Here is a 20,174-nt window from a genome sequence, read left to right as displayed (position 1 = left end):
GCCAAACCCTTCGACACCAGAGCTTCGGCGATGTTCCTGTGATAACAAATATCGATACGGTTAAGTGGAAGAACTCACGTCGGTTTAGTGAAAACAATACGGTTAAGTAAAAGAGCTCACATTGGTTTAGTGAAAACAATACGGATAAGTGGAAAAGATCACATCGGTTTAGACTTTAGTGAAAGAATAAGTCATGTAGAACCAATAGAATACAATACATATTGTACCTTGCTTAGGATAGAAAAGTCATTTTAATACCGCAATCTTTGAATCATCAAAGTCAACTTTTTTTAGAGGTTTGATAGCTTAGCAACCGAGGTCTTAAATCCGAAAATTCCGAAATCGAGGAGAGGAGCACAGGATAGGAGGAAGCCAGCCTATCCTAAAACGAGTCTCATGTGTTTAAGACGAAATCCGCCCAGGGCGTGAATCGAACGCTATCCTCGAAGCCAACTTAAATGGCTTCAATTCATTTTCTTTATATTTAACACAAAATACAGTGCATTCATAAAGTCCCCCTCTCCACCTTAATTTTTGAACGGATGAATTTAGAAACCTGAAATTTTGTATACGAGCCTGTAGGTATTTACCTCTAGTTTCTTATAGGCTATGTAAAAGTTCAGGGACTTTTTCAGGGTCGGCCCCAGGGAACCAACTTTCTCGGGGAACTTTTCCTGTGCTTCCTGGACATAATCCTGGGACACCGTCACCTTCTTCCCAATCAGACGCGTACGCACGAACTAACCTCACCTAGTGGTTACCTTCCACTCGAGAGTCTATTATTATACAAGAGGCACCTGCACATGGCTTTATACTTTCTGGTTTCTGCTTTTCACAAAAGCGGAATTTTTCCTCTTAGTGTGAGAAGGGTGCACAGCCTTTTTATTTTTAAGTAAGCTTACATAAATAATGTATTTCTTTAGCTATATTTAACTACTTGTTGTATAATGTATTATATGCTATTAATTATTACAAATTACTTACTCTTGTCCCACAAACACCGAAACGCACTTCTTCTCGGGGAACTTGTCGCGGGCATCCTGGGCATAATCCTCGGACACCATCACCTTCTTCCCAATCAGACGCGTACGCAGGAACTCCCGCGCCTCGTACAGCCAAGGTACGTCGTACAGGGGCTTGGACCTGACCACCGGGGCTTTGCCTTCACCACCGCCGCCAGCTGCAGCACCGTCGGGTCTGAAACAACATGGGATAATTTTAGATGAAAACCAACTCGGGATTGAGATGAAACGAGTATTTCCCTACACTTTATATTTAGACTGTCAGCTTAGAACAAGTTGTTCCATTATACCAACAGTTTAATAGAGCATCTCTTTATTGATATAATTTTGTTTATAAGGTCAACCTCGGATTGGACTCAATCCTGAGACAATCTACGGTAGTAAAACTCGACCTTAATGTCAATAAATTGGAATTTAGTACACTGTTGAGAGTATATTTACCTGGGTGGTTTGATACTGGACAGGAAGACCTTTTCTTCCTTTGTATCGCCCACGTATTTGATCACGAGTCCATCACCGTTGATGATTTCCAGCACCACAGCAGCTCTCTCCTTCTGCAAAACAAAAAACAAACCAATCCTTAAGAATGAGATATGGAACTTTTCTATCGGAAAGTATTTTCCTCAATAGTACAGGAAAAACACACCCATCCTATGGTAAATAATCAAGGCACGCGTTCGAGAGGTCCGCTTAGTTATTGATTGGAAAGTTACAAGACCCTGAGATTATGCTACATCTAAAAGAACACAAGTACTTAGGGTTAGAGGGATATAAAAAGGGATTGTAAAAGTGATTAAGAATGGAGTAATTTTTTAAAAGGGGGTTTGATAGAGGGAACACGGTAAGGTTATCGTCCCGAAATCGAAGAGAAGGAAGACAGGACAGGAGAAAGTCAGCTATTCCGAGAAAGAACCTTATCCGTTCAGCATAAAAATCCGCCCCGGGCGGGAATCGAACCCGCGGCCTAACGCTTACAAGGCAGACGCGCTACCTTCCAAGCTAACTAGGCTGGTGAACAGAGTTAATCAACAAAAATTATTATTCTTGATCTTGGGTTTACATACCGGGGGTTTCTTTGGTGTGTAGTTGGTCCACCTTCGTTTCCTCTCGCTCTGCGCCAACTTCTCCGCCTCGCGCAGTTTCTTCTCGTCGTAGACACCCTGTAGGAGCGTGTTGCATGAAGCGAAACCTTCACGCACCAGGAGTTCACCGATGTTCATTTTTTGACCCTGTATAAAACAGATTATATGATGGGAATATAGTCAAGACATAATTGTAACCTTGTCATCATCATCAAATCTCAAGTCGTTCCAGAAATGGGTCGACTGTGTAACCTTGTATAAAAGATTATGTACATACGTATAAAGAAAAAGAAGAAAGGAAGAAGGAAGGAAGAATTTTACACCTGCCATACACCGGGATTATGGTCTCTAGCCATGGTTAATTGGCTCTTCCTGAACCGCAGACAACTGTCCGTGAGGACTTGTGCTTATTCTTTAAAAGCAGAGAGAACCCTTTGAAAACTGCCAGCTGGCTAGGCTAGTTAGGGTTAGCTGCTCTTCTCCCTGTTTATAGTCGCACAGCCAGAGGCTAGTCTACTCTCAGTTTAACATCCCCTAGCTAGACAATTTGTCTAGCTATCTTACCTCGTGAATGAGTGTAGCGTTCATGATCCTGTTCTTCTCGTTCTGAACACTCTCGATGATAACATTCACGTCACGCTGAAGTATTCTCTCCTCCAGGTATTGGCGTACCTCACGACCGTACTCCTCGTTCTCACGAACGATCTGGAAAAGAAAAAAAGTTAATTATTGTTATTATTTTACACTATTAATAAGTAACTTACTTTTAGTTTATTAATAATAACTATTTATTTATTTATTTTACATTTTTTTTTTAAAGAGGTTTAACAGAGGGAAAGAAAAAGAATATACTAAATTGGAAGATTTTTTTCAATAGGTAGGTAGGTAGGTAGGTATTCAAACTTTCAATTAGGTACACTTTTAATATTCTTTCCATTTTGGAATCTCAAGCTTAATCTATGCTTCTAAGATAAGATTTAACAATATGGGCAACAATCTAAATCAATGTGTATTTCACAAAATAAGTTAATTCTCAATTCAATCTCACCTTGATGCCAGACAGACAGAACGCCACATAGTAGTGGTCCGGAAGAAGGAAGGCACGCATCGTCAGGCCAGGATTGATATTATCAATCACCGCCTTAACAATTCGCTTCCCGAACTTGTCCAGGACTTGCTTGGGTTCCGGGTCCCAGTTGATAGATCGCACGTGGGCCGAGGGTTCATCCCGCGTGGAATACTTTCCCTTGCCCGCCTCCTTGGCTTTGTTTTCCAAATCGAGCAGATCGGGATTTTTCGAGCGCAAACTGACCCAGCCTTCGGAGATGAGCAACTTCGTGATGTCGTCATCTGTGGGGGGAAATTCAGTGCGTAAAAATAAAAACATACACGCGAAATAGATGCAACTTTTAGCACTACATGAAAAAATACTCAACTTCTACAAATACATAAAAATACTAAGTAGGTACCTGTTGTATAATTTTTAAGCTTTGTGCATTTTTATTTACATATTTTATATTCTTTCCTACTGTGTGTAGTGTAAAAGAGCCATAAAAACTTCATTTTAGAATAAGTAAGACACAACATACATAAAATTCCTCACAAGTTACACAAGTAATACTCCTCACATTGTACCTTGAAAAATGGTGCATTCAACATGCTACTTTTTCCTCCTTCTTACTTACACCCTTTCTCACCTTGGTTTGGATAGAACAGTGTGCCATAGTAGCGATTGCCTTCCGGCTTTTCCGCCGTATACCACACGATCGCTTCGTGATGTCGTCATCTGTGGGGGGGAGAAATTCAGTGTGTGAAAATAGACGTACCCCGCGGAATAGATGCAACTTTTAGCACCACAAGAAAAAATACTCAACTTCTACAAATACATAATAATACTAGGTACCTATTGTATAATTTTTATTTACATACTTATTTATTTTATATTCCTTCCTACTGTGTGTAGTGTAAAAGAGCCTTAAAAACTTCATTTTAGAATAAGTAAGACACAACATACATAAATTTCCTCACAAGTTACACAATTAATACTCTTTACATTGTACTTTGAAAAATGGTGCATTCAACATGCTACTTTTCCTCCTTCTTACACCCTTTCTCACCTTGATTTGGATAGAACAGTGTGCCATAGTAGCGATTGCCTTCCGGCTTTTCCGCCGTATACCACACGATCTTTCCAATGATGAGCTTCCTCAGGAACTCACGCGCCTCCCATGCGTATGGTTCGTCTTCAGGTTGCGCGCTTGGCGGTCCATCTGCGCGCGGACGGCGTGCGATCTTGGGCGCCTGGACGTTTGTGAAGAGAAACGTGACTTCGGTGCGCAGCTTGGGGTCCGTGATCAGAGTGATGGAATCACCAGAGTTCACCTAAAAAAAGATACAAATATAATACCTACAACAGGATGGGCATGCTACGACACAGACCACATAGGTCTAATGTAGCAATTGTTTCATTGCTACGATATAAAAACGGCGCGGCGCACGGCGGCAGTGTGTGTGTGTGTTTTATGATACCTAATCATCTTTAGTACAATTGTACCTTAACCAGAATGGGACCAATTATTATCTACAGTATTCTACAGCAACCTCCTAAATCTCATTGAAGGAAAGAAGAAAGTGAGTTTTAAATAAAGATGATTTTTTTCCAAGTCATTTTTTGTGAGTTTTAAATAGGTACAGATGATTTTTTCCCCAGGTCATTTTTTTTTTTTTTTTTTTTTTTTTTTTTAAAAAGTGTTTTTTCCCCCCCTTTTTTTTTTTTTTTTTTTTTTTTTTTTTTGTCTCTTAAAGTGTTGATCTTCAGCCTTCAGGTTTATTTGTTTTAGCATTATTTATTTGTTTTCTGATGTTTTACTGTCTAGGCGATAATTTTGTTGACAATGTCATCGTTCTGTGAGACTTGGCCTCTGACTACCTACGTGTGCCTAATATAGAGAAAAAACCTCCTAAAATATCTACAAAATCTGTCACGAAATGAGTCTAAAGTTTGAATGAGCCAGTCTGCACTGGGAAAAAACTAGGGTGCCAGAAGCCTAATCAAGTGACTGGGTTCCGAAACTCTAATGGGTATTGAAATCTACATCGGGAACGGTATTGGAATGCTCTATTCTAGTGTTCAGAATATAGCATTCCAATACCCTAAATCAGGGGAAGTAACCCAATAATAGAGTTCTTCCACCCCAACTTGTGGCACCCTATCTCTGATTTTTCTCAGTGTGGTCAGCTTGAGCGGTAGTACGTCTGCCTTGTAAGTCCTAGGTCGTGGGTTCGATACCCACCCGAGGTGAACTTTATCTTGAACAGATAAAGTTCATTCTCGGACTGACTGGCTTTCTCCTATTCTGTGTTCCTTCTGTCTTTGCTCTCGGGGGCGATAAAACCGTAGTAGTTACAGTTCCCTCTATCAAATCGCCTCAAAAGCTGTCAAATATAAAACCTTCCTTTTTTTACTTTCCTTATCCTATAGGAAGGAAAGTAATGTAATCGGGTCAAATTTTCGATGGTCAGTTTTTAGTGCCAAAACACGTTTTGAGGTCCCTAGAGCCTAAATACAAAGTTTCAGCCATTGTCATCATCATCATCAAATCTCAAGTCGTTCCAGAAATGGGTCGACTGTGTAACCTTGTATAAAAGATTATGTACATACGTATAAAGAAAAAGAAGAAAGGAAGAAGGAAGAAAGATGAGTGTTTCGCCGCTGTTTTTATTTCGTAGCAATGAAACAACTGCTACATTAGATGCATGTGGTCAAAGGAAGAAAGATGAGTGTTTCGCCGCTGTTTTTATTTCGTAGCAATGAAACAACTGCTACATTAGATGCATGTGGTCTGCGTCAAAGCATGCCTATCCCATAGTATGCCTCTCATCAGATGGGTGAGAAGAGACACAATAGTTCCCATTTAGGTGCTGGGTCAACAGTCAACACGAGAACACCAGAAAGTAACCCGTTGAAATAATTGCAATCCCGTTACCCATTAAAATATTTGAGTTTGTTTTGATCCAATTTAAGTCTCGAACGGTTCATCCGCTTAATAAAATTTGACAAATATATTCATCACGTGAAGGAAATTTTCTCATTTAATTTTGTGCCCAAAGAGGAAGCTAGAGTGAGGTCTACAGTTCACTGAGCTGATAGTATCTTACCTCATTGTAGCGGCTTCAGCTTTGGTTGAATGGTGATAGCAGAATAAATAAAGAAAAGATATCATTTTACACCTGCCATACACCGGGATTATGGTCTCTAGCCATGGTTAATTGGCTCTTCCTGAACCGCAGACAACTGTCCGTGAGGACTGCCCTTCAGTTGCTGTTAAATTAAAATATGCAGGTAAGTGATTCAGAACCTGGGAACTAAAATAAAGGATCATGATATCATTTCAATGGTACTACTTAAAATTGAGTTTACACATTTTCTGTCATCTGCAAACAAATGCATAAAGGCTCTATCATAGATGAAGACAAGTTATATTCTCTGTTGAACTTTCAAATTTATGAGCTATAAAATAGGTCAGCATATGTGTTGATTTAATATTCAAATACAAATCTGATCAATTGAAAGATTTTACCTGATTTAGATGATTACACAAGACATCATCATATTTTCAAAGAGCTGATAAGTGATAAACCAAAAATATCATAAAAATAAGGTATCTACTGGACTATCTTCATAGATAACTGATATGCCACATTGGCATGTACTCAAAGTAGGTTAAGTGAAAATCACTGAACTCTGCTTGAATAAAATGCAGAGATCCGAACTACTTATTCGTTAAGATTAAGTAAATACATTGATTAGTATGTGAACTTACAAATTTGACTAATCCTTTCCGGTAGATTACTGGGGGTTTTTCTGAGCCCATATTTGAGGTGACCATTTAGAATTGATCAAACTGGAAGGTACCTATTTGCTGCTGGTGAGATAACGGAGTCGGCAAGATAAAGCTTCACGGATTTTAACAGCGGGGACTGTGGACCTCGAATATCATTATTGAGAATGAAAATTGGGATGGATATCTCAAAAATTGACTTTAGAGAGGAAAAATGTTCAGTAGTGTACTTAAAATACAGCTAAAAAACACCTCTCCCGCACAAGAGTTGAAGTTGAAATAAAAAGAAAATAAAAATAGAAGAAAGGTCCTAGAGGTTAGGAATGTGGAAGTCCCCGTAAACACATGTGGCTCGCGCAGCTGAGCGATATCTCTTTGGAACTGATGACCTTGAAAAACTATGTGTCTAAAAAGTACTGAAACGTCTAGCATTTTTTAACGAAAGGGCTTTAGTAATGATTTCGAAGGCTTGTATGTGATAGAAATCGCAATTTAATTTGATAATGGATTCGGAAAGCTCAAAAATATCTCTTTCAACTGTATTCCAGTAGAAGAATCTCCAAGGGAGAAATCTAAAATAAAATATTTTCTATACCCTGCTTTTTTTTAATTTACCTCTGGGAAGACACGAAACAAATACCTTCCATCAAGGTATTAAATACTAAAGAAAAAAGTGCAAAAGAGGAGTTTTAGATTTAATGGAAATACTTGCTCTTGTCCCACAAACACGGACACGCACTTCTTCTCGGGGAAATTGTCCTGTGCTTCCTGGACATAATCCTCAGACAGCGTCACCTTCTTCCCAATCAGACACGAACTAACCTCACCTAGTGGTTACCTTCCACTCGAGAGTCTATTATTATACAAGAGGCACCTGCACATGGCTTTATACTTTCTGGTTTCTCCTTTTCACAAAAGCGGAATTTTTCCTCTTAGTGTGAGAAGGGTGCACAGCCTTTTCATTTTTATTTTCAAGTACATAAATAATGTATTGCTTTAGCTATATTTAACTACTTATTGTATAATGTTAATGTATTATATGCTATTAATTATTACAAGTTACTTACTCTTGTCCCACAAACACCGAAACGCACTTCTTCTCGGGGAACTTGTCGCGGGCATCCTGGGCATAATCCTCGGACACCATGCTTTTCACAAAAGCGGAATTTTTCCTCTTAGTGTGAGAAGGGTGCACAGCCTTTTTATTTTTAAGTAAGCTTACATAAATAATGTATTTCTTTAGCTATATTTAACTACTTGTTGTATAATGTATTATATGCTATTAATTATTACAAATTACTTACTCTTGTCCCACAAACACCGAAACGCACTTCTTCTCGGGGAACTTGTCGCGGGCATCCTGGGCATAATCCTCGGACACCATCACCTTCTTCCCAATCAGACGCGTACGCAGGAACTCCCGCGCCTCGTACAGCCAAGGTACGTCGTACAGGGGCTTGGACCTGACCACCGGGGCTTTGCCTTCACCACCGCCGCCAGCTGCAGCACCGTCGGGTCTGAAACAACATGGGATAATTTTAGATGAAAACCAACTCGGGATTGAGATGAAACGAGTATTTCCCTACACTTTATATTTAGACTGTCAGCTTAGAACAAGTTGTTCCATTATACCAACAGTTTAATAGAGCATCTCTTTATTGATATAATTTTGTTTATAAGGTCAACCTCGGATTGGACTCAATCCTGAGACAATCTACGGTAGTAAAACTCGACCTTAATGTCAATAAATTGGAATTTAGTACACTGTTGAGAGTATATTTACCTGGGTGGTTTGATACTGGACAGGAAGACCTTTTCTTCCTTTGTATCGCCCACGTATTTGATCACGAGTCCATCACCGTTGATGATTTCCAGCACCACAGCAGCTCTCTCCTTCTGCAAAACAAAAAACAAACCAATCCTTAAGAATGAGATATGGAACTTTTCTATCGGAAAGTATTTTCCTCAATAGTACAGGAAAAACACACCCATCCTATGGTAAATAATCAAGGCACGCGTTCGAGAGGTCCGCGTTATTGATTGGAAAGTTACAAGACCCTGAGATTATGCTACATCTAAAAGAACACAAGTACTTAGGGTTAGAGGGTCCCAATTTATGAAAAGCCCTTCACCTCTTCATCTGACCCCGAGCCGCCACTGTTATGAAATTAATGATTCAGCCAAATAATAAAAATTCAAGATTAGAGATATAGTGCTATTTGTAAATGGATGCAGGCATGGGAGACTTTCTCTCCACATGTTAAATTTTCATGGTTCAAGCTGGTAAAGTACAATTTCGACAAGAGCTGCTTTTTTGCCACTCTAACTAGCAGGTGAATTCCATGGTAAGATAGATATTCATATGTCTGATATGGAATGTTAGAATTTTAGAGAGTAGCTCAAATTGGATTGAGTGGAAGGAAGAAAGAAATAATAATAATAATAAAAACAGCCTAAAGTTAAGTAAGTGTAGGTAAGTAAATGACCATGGTTCTCTTTTTTATTGCTCCTTCAGAAGTAAAACAGCCTAAAGTTAAGTAAGTGTAGGTAAGTAAATGACCATGGTTCTCTTTTTTATTGCTCCTTCAGAAGTAGTTCTGACCCACTACCTACCCATCAATTTTAGCAGACACAGTAAAAAAAAAATTGGAATAAAAAGATAGGTATTTATATGAAAGTAGTGCTACATTTCCTAAAACAATGTGTACAATAACAGGAATAAAATGGCAATTTTTCCATAAATTCATTTTTAGAAGAAAAAAAAAGCAACACTTTTGACAGTTCTACAAACAAATTAGTGGAGAGTAATCACTAAGCTATTAGCATTAAATTTAGTTTTCCAATGGATTACTGAAGTTAAGCAATGGTACACATGGTTGATATCTAAATAAGTAATCATCTGGGACTTCCACTTCCAGTTATTATGTACTGATGGCCATGTCAACCTTGTTACTTTTATTTCAGAATAACCTAGGAGCTGGTTTAAACAATTTCCCCACCTTGAAACAAATCTAAGAAGAACATATAAGTAATGAGATAATGAGGTCTTTGTGGGTAAGAACTGGGTTAGACTGGGCTTGGATAAAATTAGGTACAGCTGATTGGTAGAAGGTACAAAGATGGGAAAATGTTTTAAAAAGTAGGGAAAGGAGGAGGAAGGTTTTAAAAAGTAACTAACATTACAGATTAAAAAATACAGTATCTGAGAAAAGGTCTTCAACAAAATTATCTTGTAAAAGATTCAACTAATCACATGAAAAATCAATGGATTAGAATTCAATTTTCATCTTACTGAAAGGAAAGTAATGTAATCAGGTGACCTTTTCAATGGTCCCTTTATGTAATCAGGTGACCTTTTCAATGGTCAGTTTTTAGAAAGTATATTTGAGGGATGCTGAGGATCCCCTTCTATAGTTGCCCTTCAGTAAAAGCAGAGAGAACCCTTTGAAAACTGCCAGCTGGCTAGGCTAGTTAGGGTTAGCTGCTCTTCTCCCTGTTTATAGTCGCACAGCCAGAGGCTAGTCTACTCTCAGTTTAACATCCCCTAGCTAGACAATTTGTCTAGCTATCTTACCTCGTGAATGAGTGTAGCGTTCATGATCCTGTTCTTCTCGTTCTGAACACTCTCGATGATAACATTCACGTCACGCTGAAGTATTCTCTCCTCCAGGTATTGGCGTACTTCACGACCGTACTCCTCGTTCTCACGAACGATCTGGAAAAGAAAAAAAGTTAATTATTATTATTATTATTTTACACTATTAATAAGTAACTTACTTTTAGTTTATTAATAATAACTATTTATTTATTTTACTTTTTTTTTCAAGAGGTTTAACAGAGGGAAAGAATATACTAAAAATTATGGTCTCTAGCCATGGTTAATTGGCTCTTCCTGAACCGCAGACAACTGTCCGTGAGGACTTGTGCTTATTCTTTAAAAGCAGAGAAAATTTTCATCTTACTGAAAGGAAAGTAATGTAATCAGGTGACCTTTTCAATGGTCCCTTTATGTAATCAGGTGACCTTTTCAATGGTCAGTTTTTAGAAAGTATATTTGAGGGATGCTGAGGATCCCCTTCTATAGTTGCCCTTCAGTTGCTGTTAAATTAAAATATGCAGGTAAGTGATTCAGAACCTGGGAACTAAAATAAAGGATCATGATATCATTTCAATGGTACTACTTAAAATTGAGTTTACACATTTTCTGTCATCTGCAAACAAATGCATAAAGGCTCTATCATAGATGAAGACAAGTTATATTCTCTGTTGAACTTTCAAATTTATGAGCTATAAAATAGGTCAGCATATGTGTTGATTTAATATTCAAATACAAATCTGATCAATTGAAAGATTTTACCTGATTTAGATGATTACACAAGACATCATCATATTTTCAAAGAGCTGATAAGTGATAAACCAAAAATATCATAAAAATAAGGTATCTACTGGACTATCTTCATAGATAACTGATATGCCACATTGGCATGTACTCAAAGTAGGTTAAGTGAAAATCACTGAACTCTGTATAATCATCCTAAAAACCCTGCAAAACACTTAAATTTACTTGGGTCTCTTTTTTCATAAAAGAGGGACAAGTATTTGTCAAATACTGTGGACTTTTCTTCTGTACCCAACTTTGATTGTGATCTTTGATTTTTCTTGATTGTTCAGTAGTATTCAGTACAAGTACATAATAAAGTTTTTTTCATGCTATTGCTATTACACCGTCAATTCAGTTTCGGAGCACTTATTTTGTCTGTTGGCATGTTTTGATTTTGAACCCCTTTCCGAAGACAGGTAGATAACAACCATGACTCAGTTTCTACCATCTTTGATTTTTCTTGATTGTTCAGTAGTATTCAGTACAAGTACATAATAAAGTTTTTTTTCATGCTATTGCTATTACACCGTCAATTCAGTTCCGGAGCACTTATTTTGTCTGTTGGCATGTTTTGATTTTGAACCCCTTTCCGAAGACAGGTAGATAACAACCATGACTCAGTTTCTACCACCCAATTTGTTGGCTCTCTTTGCCCCAAGAGATCCTGTTCCATACCTTCCTCCTGTAGAAAAACTACCCCATGAAAAGAAAACTCATGGATATTCTGGAATTGCTGCTTTCCTCAATGAATTCGAAGATCCCAAAGACACCCCACCTCCAACCCGAGTGGAAACAAGGGAGGAAAGACTCGAGAGACGGAGAAGAGAACGGGCAGAACAAGTTGCATATAAATTAGAACAAGAAATAGCTCTGTGTAAGTATTTTAATTCACACTCTGTTATAGGCTCACCAGACTCACCATCTGCTCATGAGACATTTTTTAATTGGCTATTAACATTATGGTATAACTTCCAGGAGGTATCTACCTCCTCTCATTAAACTCACCATCTGCTCATGAGACATTTTTTAATTGGCTATTAACATTATGGTATAACTTCCAGGAGGTATCTACCTCCTCTCATTAACATCTCACAGCCTGAGTTGCTCCCATCCTGTTAGGGAAAAACCAGCATCACAAGTTGGCCCAGATGGTCATCTATTCAAAAAAACATCCATGCACTAAATTGTTTAACTTCAGTGATCAAATAAAGGATTTCTTGTTAGATTGGTTGTGTGCATGGAACCATTGGTATTTTAACCCAAATAAATGGGTCTTGATGTACATCAACTTTTTTTCCCCTCTTATTTCAGGGGATCCCAACAGTTTTCCAAATGCAACCATGGATCCATTCAAAACACTCTTCATAGCCAGAGTGGTAAGTATTGATTTTCATAATCTGATGCACATACACTTAAGCACTTGATTGAACCTTGTATCTATTCAGATGTGAGTACCTTCTTACATATTAGAATCAGTGTTGAAACCTTGTTTTGATAGATATTATACTAGGTGTGTATAAGTGTTAATTCTTTCTTTAATATTATTATTAAATTTGTTTTTCTTTATTTTGCAGAATTATGATACATCTGAATCCAAGCTGAGAAGAGAGTTTGAAGTTTATGGTCCTATTAAAAAAGTAAGTTCAGACTCTAGTAGCTATAATTTTTTAAGACCATTTGATAATGAGGGTCAACTTTCCAATTTTATTCTTCTTCTTCTAACATTGGTTAAATTAATGTGGGTAACATAATTTCAACACTTTTTTCCCCTTTTAGGTGCTTTAACACTACGGACAGTAGGTCATTTGTGCCGAATTTTAACATTTGCTTTCTCATTTGTTTATAGATTGTCATGGTACATAATAAGGTGACAGGAAAGCCTCGTGGCTATGCATTCATTGAATATGAACATGAAAGAGACATGCACTGTAAGTATCCTGCTGTGCAATATACCCCTTTTATATTCCTCCTTGTCTGTACTTTGTTATGGACAATCTTGTTTACTGTTTTCATTTCATGCTAATGAACTTTGATATTTTCAAATAATTTGAAGAAAAAAAAAAAAAAAATCACATCCATCTCTCAAGTTACCTACCTCAGAGGAATTCAATGAAATGAAAATAAGTAGATTCTATTTTAACAGCTTCAGGCCATGTGTTAATATTTGAGAACATTTACAGACTGGCTTATTTGGCATTCTAACTTGCTTGAGATTTTTTTTTAAAAAAAATCAATTTATGTATTTAGAATGATATGAAGTCTTGGTGAACACAAATCCCAGTCTGCAAATGACTTCTATCAATTATTTGTAACTCTCTAAAGATATATTATTATGTCCATTGGTAAAACATATTACTACCCTATGAGTATGGTTCAATTCATTCTACATCCAATAAAGATGAAATACAACTAAAAACCAGGTAATATTTCCAACTGTCTTGTAAGTATGATGAGGTTTTTGGTAAGTAAAGGTGATTTTGAACTCTATTGTGTATATTTTATTCATCCAAAACTTTTGTTACCAATCTTTCATGAGGTGAGTATGTTGTGTGTATTTGAAAATACTTCCCCTAATCAAGCTGACTTTTGAGAAATAGAGACCCAGTTCCTGTTAGTGAAATTACTAAATTTATTAAAGGGAAAAAAAGCAAATATAATCTACCTAGTTAAATGGCACTAGAATTATGTTTGAATTGAATTGTTGAAAATAATAATCCTAAAAACCCTGCAATTTTATTTATTGTACAATCAAACACTTAAATTTACTTGGGTCTCTTTTTTCATAAAAGAGGGACAAGTATTTGTCAAATACTGTGGACTTTTCTTCTGTACCCAACTGCTTTGAAAATGTATTTCCATGTACTTGAATACCTTACTCATTTGTGATTGTCAAAAAATACTAATGCTGGTATTGTTTCTTTTTGTTTTGGGTGTAGAATTGAATGAACTCTAAAGGTGGAACCGAACCATAATATTGTCTCTCATGATAAACTAGGTTTGTATGTATGGTAAGACCCAACATACAACTGTTACACTCTATACAGTATTTCTAGTTTCTAAGATAATTTTCTCCAAGTTGTTACAGCAGAGAAATGCGAACATATGACACTGGAAGTGTTATTTCCACTAGAAAACTAGAAACAAAATCACCTATTATTTATTTGTCATATACTCTCAAATCAAATCTTTACTTTTTGTACTGCTCATCATTTTCTCCACTGTAAAAACTTGATTTCGTCTATCTAGGATTTTTCTTTACAATATGGGGTCGGGATTTTTCATCATCCTTTAATATGTCCCCTGATATGTTCACAAAGAAATTATCATACAAATTTGGTCTCTCCTCTTAATGAAATTTTGGGTATGGGATCTTTTTGAATAATTATTAAATATTTTATTGTTTTTTTCTTTTTAAAATTCAAACGATTTTTTCCACACACTACCTACATAGTAATATTTTCCTAGTTTTATTTAATAATTTTTCTTTAACAAAAAAGATAGTAAATATTGCGCTGGGTTTTTATTAACGTAAGTAGAAAAAAATGCGCACCAGGTAAAATATTAAATCTCCCTCAGAAGTTGGACACTCGTTGCATTTGAATCCAAAATAGGAAGTCAACGCGCGAATCTAGAATCGAAAATAATCCAATTGTAAGTAACATTCTTACGGTGGGTAGCTTTCTTTTCTTATTTCCCTAGATAGGATTAACAACTTCATGGTTGCCTGCGAATGTTAAGTGATAATAATTTCCATGGCTCGTTAGTTATTTGATGACACCAAATAGGTACTTAGATTCACCTCGCGTTCATTTAAAATCAAAAAATATAAAAAAAAATCCCTCACATCATTTCTTCTTACATTCCGGATTCTTTACCACCGTTTTTCCCTTCAAGTTTCCATTGAACCTTGACGTCCAGTCCTTTTTAATAGGATTCCTAAATCCTTTCACCCCCTTTTATTTCAGGTAACCGCGATTCTAGGTTTTGCTTATCTTGTTTTTGAACGGTAGATCAAACTTGCTCAAACTTAAAATCACGTTTCAGGTTTTTAGGCACATGTTAACTCGGTTCAGCAATAAACTAATTGAATTTATTTTGTTTTCCTTCTTTCTTCCCTTCCTCTGTTTTCTCATTTCCCTACTGGGTCCTTTGACAATCCTATTCCCTGGTGTGGTACCTTGTTGGGTTTTCTCTCTAGCCGCCTACAAGCATGCTGACGGAAAGAAAATCGACGGTCGTCGAGTCCTGGTTGACGTGGAAAGATCCAGGACCGTCAAAGGATGGCTACCCCGTCGTCTTGGTAAGTGGGATTGTTCCTTCTTTTGAGGTGTATAGAGGAAACTGTAATTTCTGAGGGCTTATCGTCCCGAGATGGAAGACAGAAGGCGGACAGGATAGCAGAAAGCCAGCCGTTCCGAGAATGAACCCTATCTATTTAGGATAATATTCGCCTCAGGTGGGAATCGAACCCGCGAACTAGTGCTTACAAGGCTGGTGTCCTACCCTCCAAGTTAACTAGGCTAGGAAGTTCTAACATTTTTTTTTTTACATTAAATTCGCTTAGTTTGTTTAGTCATAGTCATAACTCTCGAAAGGTTCGTCCGATTTTGATGAAATTTGGAAATGTTAAACACCTTAACATCAAAGACCATTTTTTGTTCTTAAAATTATAAGATCGATTGGGCCTACAGGGAACCTTTAAATGCCCCTTGTTCTGAGTGAGTTCCACAATTCACTGAACGACTAGAACGAGCTGTTTCCCTCAACTAGGAAGTGTTGTTTTTATTTATTTATTTTTTCCACCAAAAATTCTACCAACGTAAAAACGCCTTGAATTCTAACACACCTTTTTTTTATTCTCAGGTGGCGGACTAGGCGGTACAAGGCGTGGAGGCCCGGACGTCAATCTGAAACACTCAGGTCGCGAGGATAACGAGAGGGAGCGAGAGAGATATCGTCTGGAGCGAGAGAGAGAGCTGGCAGGCGGGCCGCCTCGTGCGAGAAGTGGCTCAAATGATCGTGAGAGAGAACGAGAAAGAAGACGCTCGCGGAGTAGAGAGCGCAAACGACGGACTTCGAGATCGTAAGTGACTTTGGGTGTCTACCAGTGGACAGAATAGTCCCTAATAGCTCTTGGATTTTTAGCAAAATCCCTTTTAGGGGTGAGCTTTTATTATTATTATTTTTTTAGAAGGAACAACTGTAACAACGGAGGTTTTATCGAAATTGGATAGGAGGATAAATTTCAACCTTCTTTTCTGAGCCCTAATTCTTTTCTTTTCATAATTAAACAAGGTCTTATAGATGTAGGTACATACTGTATTATGTTGTTAAACCCATAAAACACACGAGACCTTGTTTAGACTGCTGGGGGATAAAGGGACTTTTTAGTCTCATTCGAGCAGGATAAACAAGGTATATTCCACTCTAATTCGATTTTTAGTTGTCCTGAATGTGTCAATTTTTCCCAAAGCTAACATTTCCCTCTTCACTCCCCTTTGCCAGACGTTCCCGTGACCGCAGAAGACGTCGCAGTAGGGAACGCATCAGGGACGACGACATTGAAGAGGTGGAGTTCCGGCCGAAGGATCGGAGCGACAGAGATCGAGATAGGGATCGCAAGCGAAGGAGAGAGAGGGAGAACTCGGAGGATCGCAACGAGAGGAAGCGAGATCGCAAGGAGAGACGGTGAGTAGAATCATCGCTGTTGTATTACTATTATTACTCCTTTTTTAACGGCTTTCTTTTAAGTGGCAGGATTTTCCTGGAGGAGCTCTTCCATCCAAACACTAAATTTATTTTTCTTTAAGATATTAACTCGTATAAATGAGACAACTGCTAGATTGGACTCGTGTAGTCTGTGTCGCACCATGCTCAGGCCGTAGTATGTCCCTCATCAGGTGGGCGAAAAGGTACACATTACTCTCCATTTAAGGTGGTTTGTCAACATGTGAGAACTTAACTAGAAAGTAACCCGTTGAAATATTTGCAATTGAAAAAATTGTTTTTTTTTTTCTTCTTCTTCTTCTTACTTAATGTTCCTCTCCTATCGGAGGTTGGAAGTCATCCTGGCAATGTGGTGTCTGTTTCTGGCCGTTTTAAAGAATTGCTTGGAGTTGTAATCGAACCAGTCGCTAGGATTCTGCAACCAGAAAGGTGGATATTGAACCTTCTGCATTTTTACTCATGTGTTGATTTTGTTTTTAATTTTACAGCAAGGAACGTGAGCGTAACAACGAAGAACGAGAAGAGAAAGTGTTCATCAAACAGGAACCTGTTGATGGTAAGTAGAAATGTTTTCTTCTTTTCTTTAGGCTGTTTTTTTTTTTTTTTTTTTTTTTTTTTTTTTTTTTAAAAAAAATTTTGTTCAAACAAAAAAATTTTGATTTAAACGCAATTTTAGTTCACATTGAGAAAGAGGTTGGAAAACCCCTCAATTAAACTTTAGAAGGTCGATTTTGGAAGGGTTGAAAAGGTTTATTATGAAAACTAAAATGGTGGTTGAATTTTTTAGAAAACTTTTTTCCTTCTTCTTCACCGTTTCCCGTTTATAGGGGGTCGGCGTTTTGTGGTCAGCCCTCTCTCCAATCGGCTTTATGTTAACCTTTCCTCCCGTAAATCCTTCCTTCTTACGCAATTTTTCCGCAATTGATTTTAGAAACCATGTATTAAAATTTAGGCCGATCAGATTATACCTAAGGAATCAGTTTAAACTTTAAACTAATTTTTTGCATAACAATTTTATTTATTATTTTTTTGTGTTTCAGATTATCAAGAGTATGATAATTACGAGGACGAGGCAAGCAGTGTATGAGATGAGGCTCTTGGTAAAACACGAAAAGGAAGAACAAAATGAAGTGCCCGGGCCTACACCGCTGAATGACTATTAACCTCCCCATCATCTTTGGCTCTGGATTCTCATTAAGAAAAATTTTTGTGACAAACTTGAATTTGAATTTGAATATACCCTGGGTAAAAAATAATCGTTGATTGGAATTGATGTGAATAAGACTGTGGATGAAAAAAGTATTTGACTTGAATGCGGTAAAAGTATTGGGACTGAAATTGAATTGAATAGATTTGGGTGAAAAAAGTATTATGACTTGAATGATTATACTTGGTGAAAAAAGTATTGTGAACTTGAGTTGAATCTGTGACCTTGAACTATAAATAATCGCGCACACTCATTCGTCCCAAAACATGTTTCTTCTCCGTTCCGTGTAACATATTTGGGACGTATGAGTGTGGCGTTCGTTCCGGAGTGTTCATGCCTGTATAATGATTTGTTGATCCGTATAAAACTATTCTTTGACTCAAATTGATTTAAATATTGAATAAACTTGGTTGAACGTTTTGTTAATCAAATAAAAGTGTCGTGACTCAAATGGGAATTGAATGAGACCTTGGGTGAAAATATTGTGGGACATATGTGACTCGAAAATAAAAAGATTTCCACACTGGGGTTGCATTTTTGTCAGGAACCAAGTTCCCAATCTCGTTTGCGTAACGATAAACGTATCTTGCAAGCGACTCTCTGTTTTAATACAATTTTCCCCTAAATCTCTTGTAATTTTTTTTTAATTTTCTCTCTACTTATGTTTTTTAGTAATTTAAATTCGCTCTTAAAGGAAAAATGATTTTTTTTTTTTTTTTTGTCCTATCTGAACGTTTGTATTATCTTTCTTTTCTCCTTAGTTCCATGTTTGGAACGTCACTTGACCTTCAGACTGCGGGGGTAACAGGGAATTTTTCTGTCATCCTAACAGTAAGAATGAGGTATGATTTCTATTACTAATATGATATAAGATTCTACATATTTATCACCTCTTATTATCACCTAATAGGCCTTTAATAAAGAAACGCTCCAAATTGGTTTTAAATTATATTTACCATCCACAATTCCAAATTTATTAATGGTTTATATAAATCTAAAATATCAATACAGAGTGTTTCAAAAGTCCGGGGACCCTAAAATATTTTTTGAATGCTAAAGATGGGAACCGAAATTTGGGCATATAGTGATTTCTTATAAAACCATTTTTTTTGCAGTGGTTCTCAAAATTCTGTCTCTGGCCAGTGCGGCTCCAGGGGAGCCAACCTTTAAAATCTTAAATGAGAACTCCCTACTTGTGATAAATAATATCAAAGGTCTTAAAGAACGTATACTTTGGTATAAGATTGAGCTCGATCCGTCAACCAGGGCCGGAGTTATGGCCTATTCAATTTTTCATATTTTCCATTGTTCCCATCTGCCAATAGGGGAAAGTCACCAAAAATGGGAAATTTCATATGGATTGGTGTTTGTGCTGTAAAAATAGGTTCTAATAATGGGTCATATTGATAATTCGAGACCCAAAAATGAAATTTTAGACTTTCGGCCTCTAAGGCCTCGCGGGGGTGAAAATGGATGGTTTCCGAAATTTTATTTTTTGGGACCGAATTTCAATATGAATCATTAGTGGGACCTATTTGAAACACAAATCACCCAATCGATATGAATTTTCCATTTTTGGTGCTCCTCCCTAATTGGCGGGGAGGGAACATGAAATTTGAATAGACCATAAACTCCGTCGCCTGGTTGTGAATCCGAGCTCAACTTGTACTAAAGTACTACGTTCTTTAAGACCCCTTTGATATGATGTATCAGCAATAGGTGTTCTCAATTTAAAATTTTAAAGTTGGACCCTCCTGGGATCGTCCCTGGCTCCCGGATAAAATTTGCGACTATTTCAAAAAATGTATTTAAAAAAGATAAAATCAGCTACCCCTCAAATTTCAGCTTCGCCATCTTTAGCCGTTCAAAAAATGATTCAGGGGTACGCCCGGACTTTGAAAACACTGTATAATA

At 37.3% G+C, this 20,174-nt stretch overlaps 3 protein-coding genes across 3 annotated transcripts; 1 reads left to right on the top strand and 2 right to left on the bottom strand.

Moving 5' to 3' along the window:
- Positions 1 to 984: 984 nt before the first annotated feature.
- On the bottom strand, positions 985 to 8,092 carry LOC103515830 (staphylococcal nuclease domain-containing protein 1-like; the record flags this gene model as incomplete). Its single annotated transcript, XM_026828407.1, has 9 exons — positions 8,013 to 8,092; positions 7,654 to 7,762; positions 4,222 to 4,486; positions 3,786 to 3,890; positions 3,153 to 3,454; positions 2,669 to 2,809; positions 2,087 to 2,251; positions 1,464 to 1,576; positions 985 to 1,197 (listed from the first exon to the last, which is right to left on the bottom strand). Coding segments are annotated over exons 1-9 (1,493 nt in total), but the record flags the coding sequence as incomplete, so codon positions are not given.
- Positions 8,093 to 8,244: 152 nt separating this feature from the next.
- LOC103515829 (staphylococcal nuclease domain-containing protein 1-like) lies at positions 8,245 to 11,172 on the bottom strand. The gene is made up of 4 exons (XM_026828406.1): positions 11,143 to 11,172; positions 10,520 to 10,660; positions 8,729 to 8,886; positions 8,245 to 8,462 (listed from the first exon to the last, which is right to left on the bottom strand). The coding sequence occupies exons 1-4, from the start codon at positions 11,170 to 11,172 to the stop codon at positions 8,246 to 8,248; spliced, it is 546 nt and encodes a 181-aa protein (XP_026684207.1). The 3' UTR covers position 8,245.
- Positions 11,173 to 11,772: 600 nt separating this feature from the next.
- LOC103515828 (U1 small nuclear ribonucleoprotein 70 kDa) lies at positions 11,773 to 18,128 on the top strand (the record flags this gene model as incomplete). Its single annotated transcript, XM_008480770.3, is given in 9 exon segments — positions 11,773 to 12,200; positions 12,638 to 12,702; positions 12,901 to 12,963; positions 13,173 to 13,254; positions 15,525 to 15,626; positions 16,190 to 16,409; positions 16,832 to 17,014; positions 17,542 to 17,609; positions 18,094 to 18,128. Coding segments are annotated over 9 exon segments (1,080 nt in total), but the record flags the coding sequence as incomplete, so codon positions are not given.
- Between the last annotated feature and the right edge of the window lie 2,046 nt (positions 18,129 to 20,174).

Source organism: Diaphorina citri, unplaced genomic scaffold, assembly GCF_000475195.1.
Source record: "Diaphorina citri unplaced genomic scaffold, Diaci psyllid genome assembly version 1.1 scaffold1420, whole genome shotgun sequence".
Lineage (NCBI taxonomy): Eukaryota > Metazoa > Arthropoda > Insecta > Hemiptera > Psyllidae > Diaphorina > Diaphorina citri.
The sequence above is the reverse complement of the archived record's forward strand: the minus strand, read 5'-3'. Positions and strand labels throughout refer to the sequence as shown.

Excerpts from the sequence above, each read along its gene's own strand:
- LOC103515829 (XM_026828406.1), bottom strand. The coding sequence starts at position 11,172 with ATGCATTTGTTTGCAGATGACAGAAAATGT. Across the intron at positions 10,661-11,142 it reads TTGCAGATGACAGAAAATGT|ATCGTTCGTGAGAACGAGGA; the intron begins GTAAACTCAATT and ends TTTCTTTTCCAG. Across the intron at positions 8,463-8,728 it reads TCCAGTATCAAACCACCCAG|ACCCGACGGTGCTGCAGCTG; the intron begins GTAAATATACTC and ends ATGTTGTTTCAG.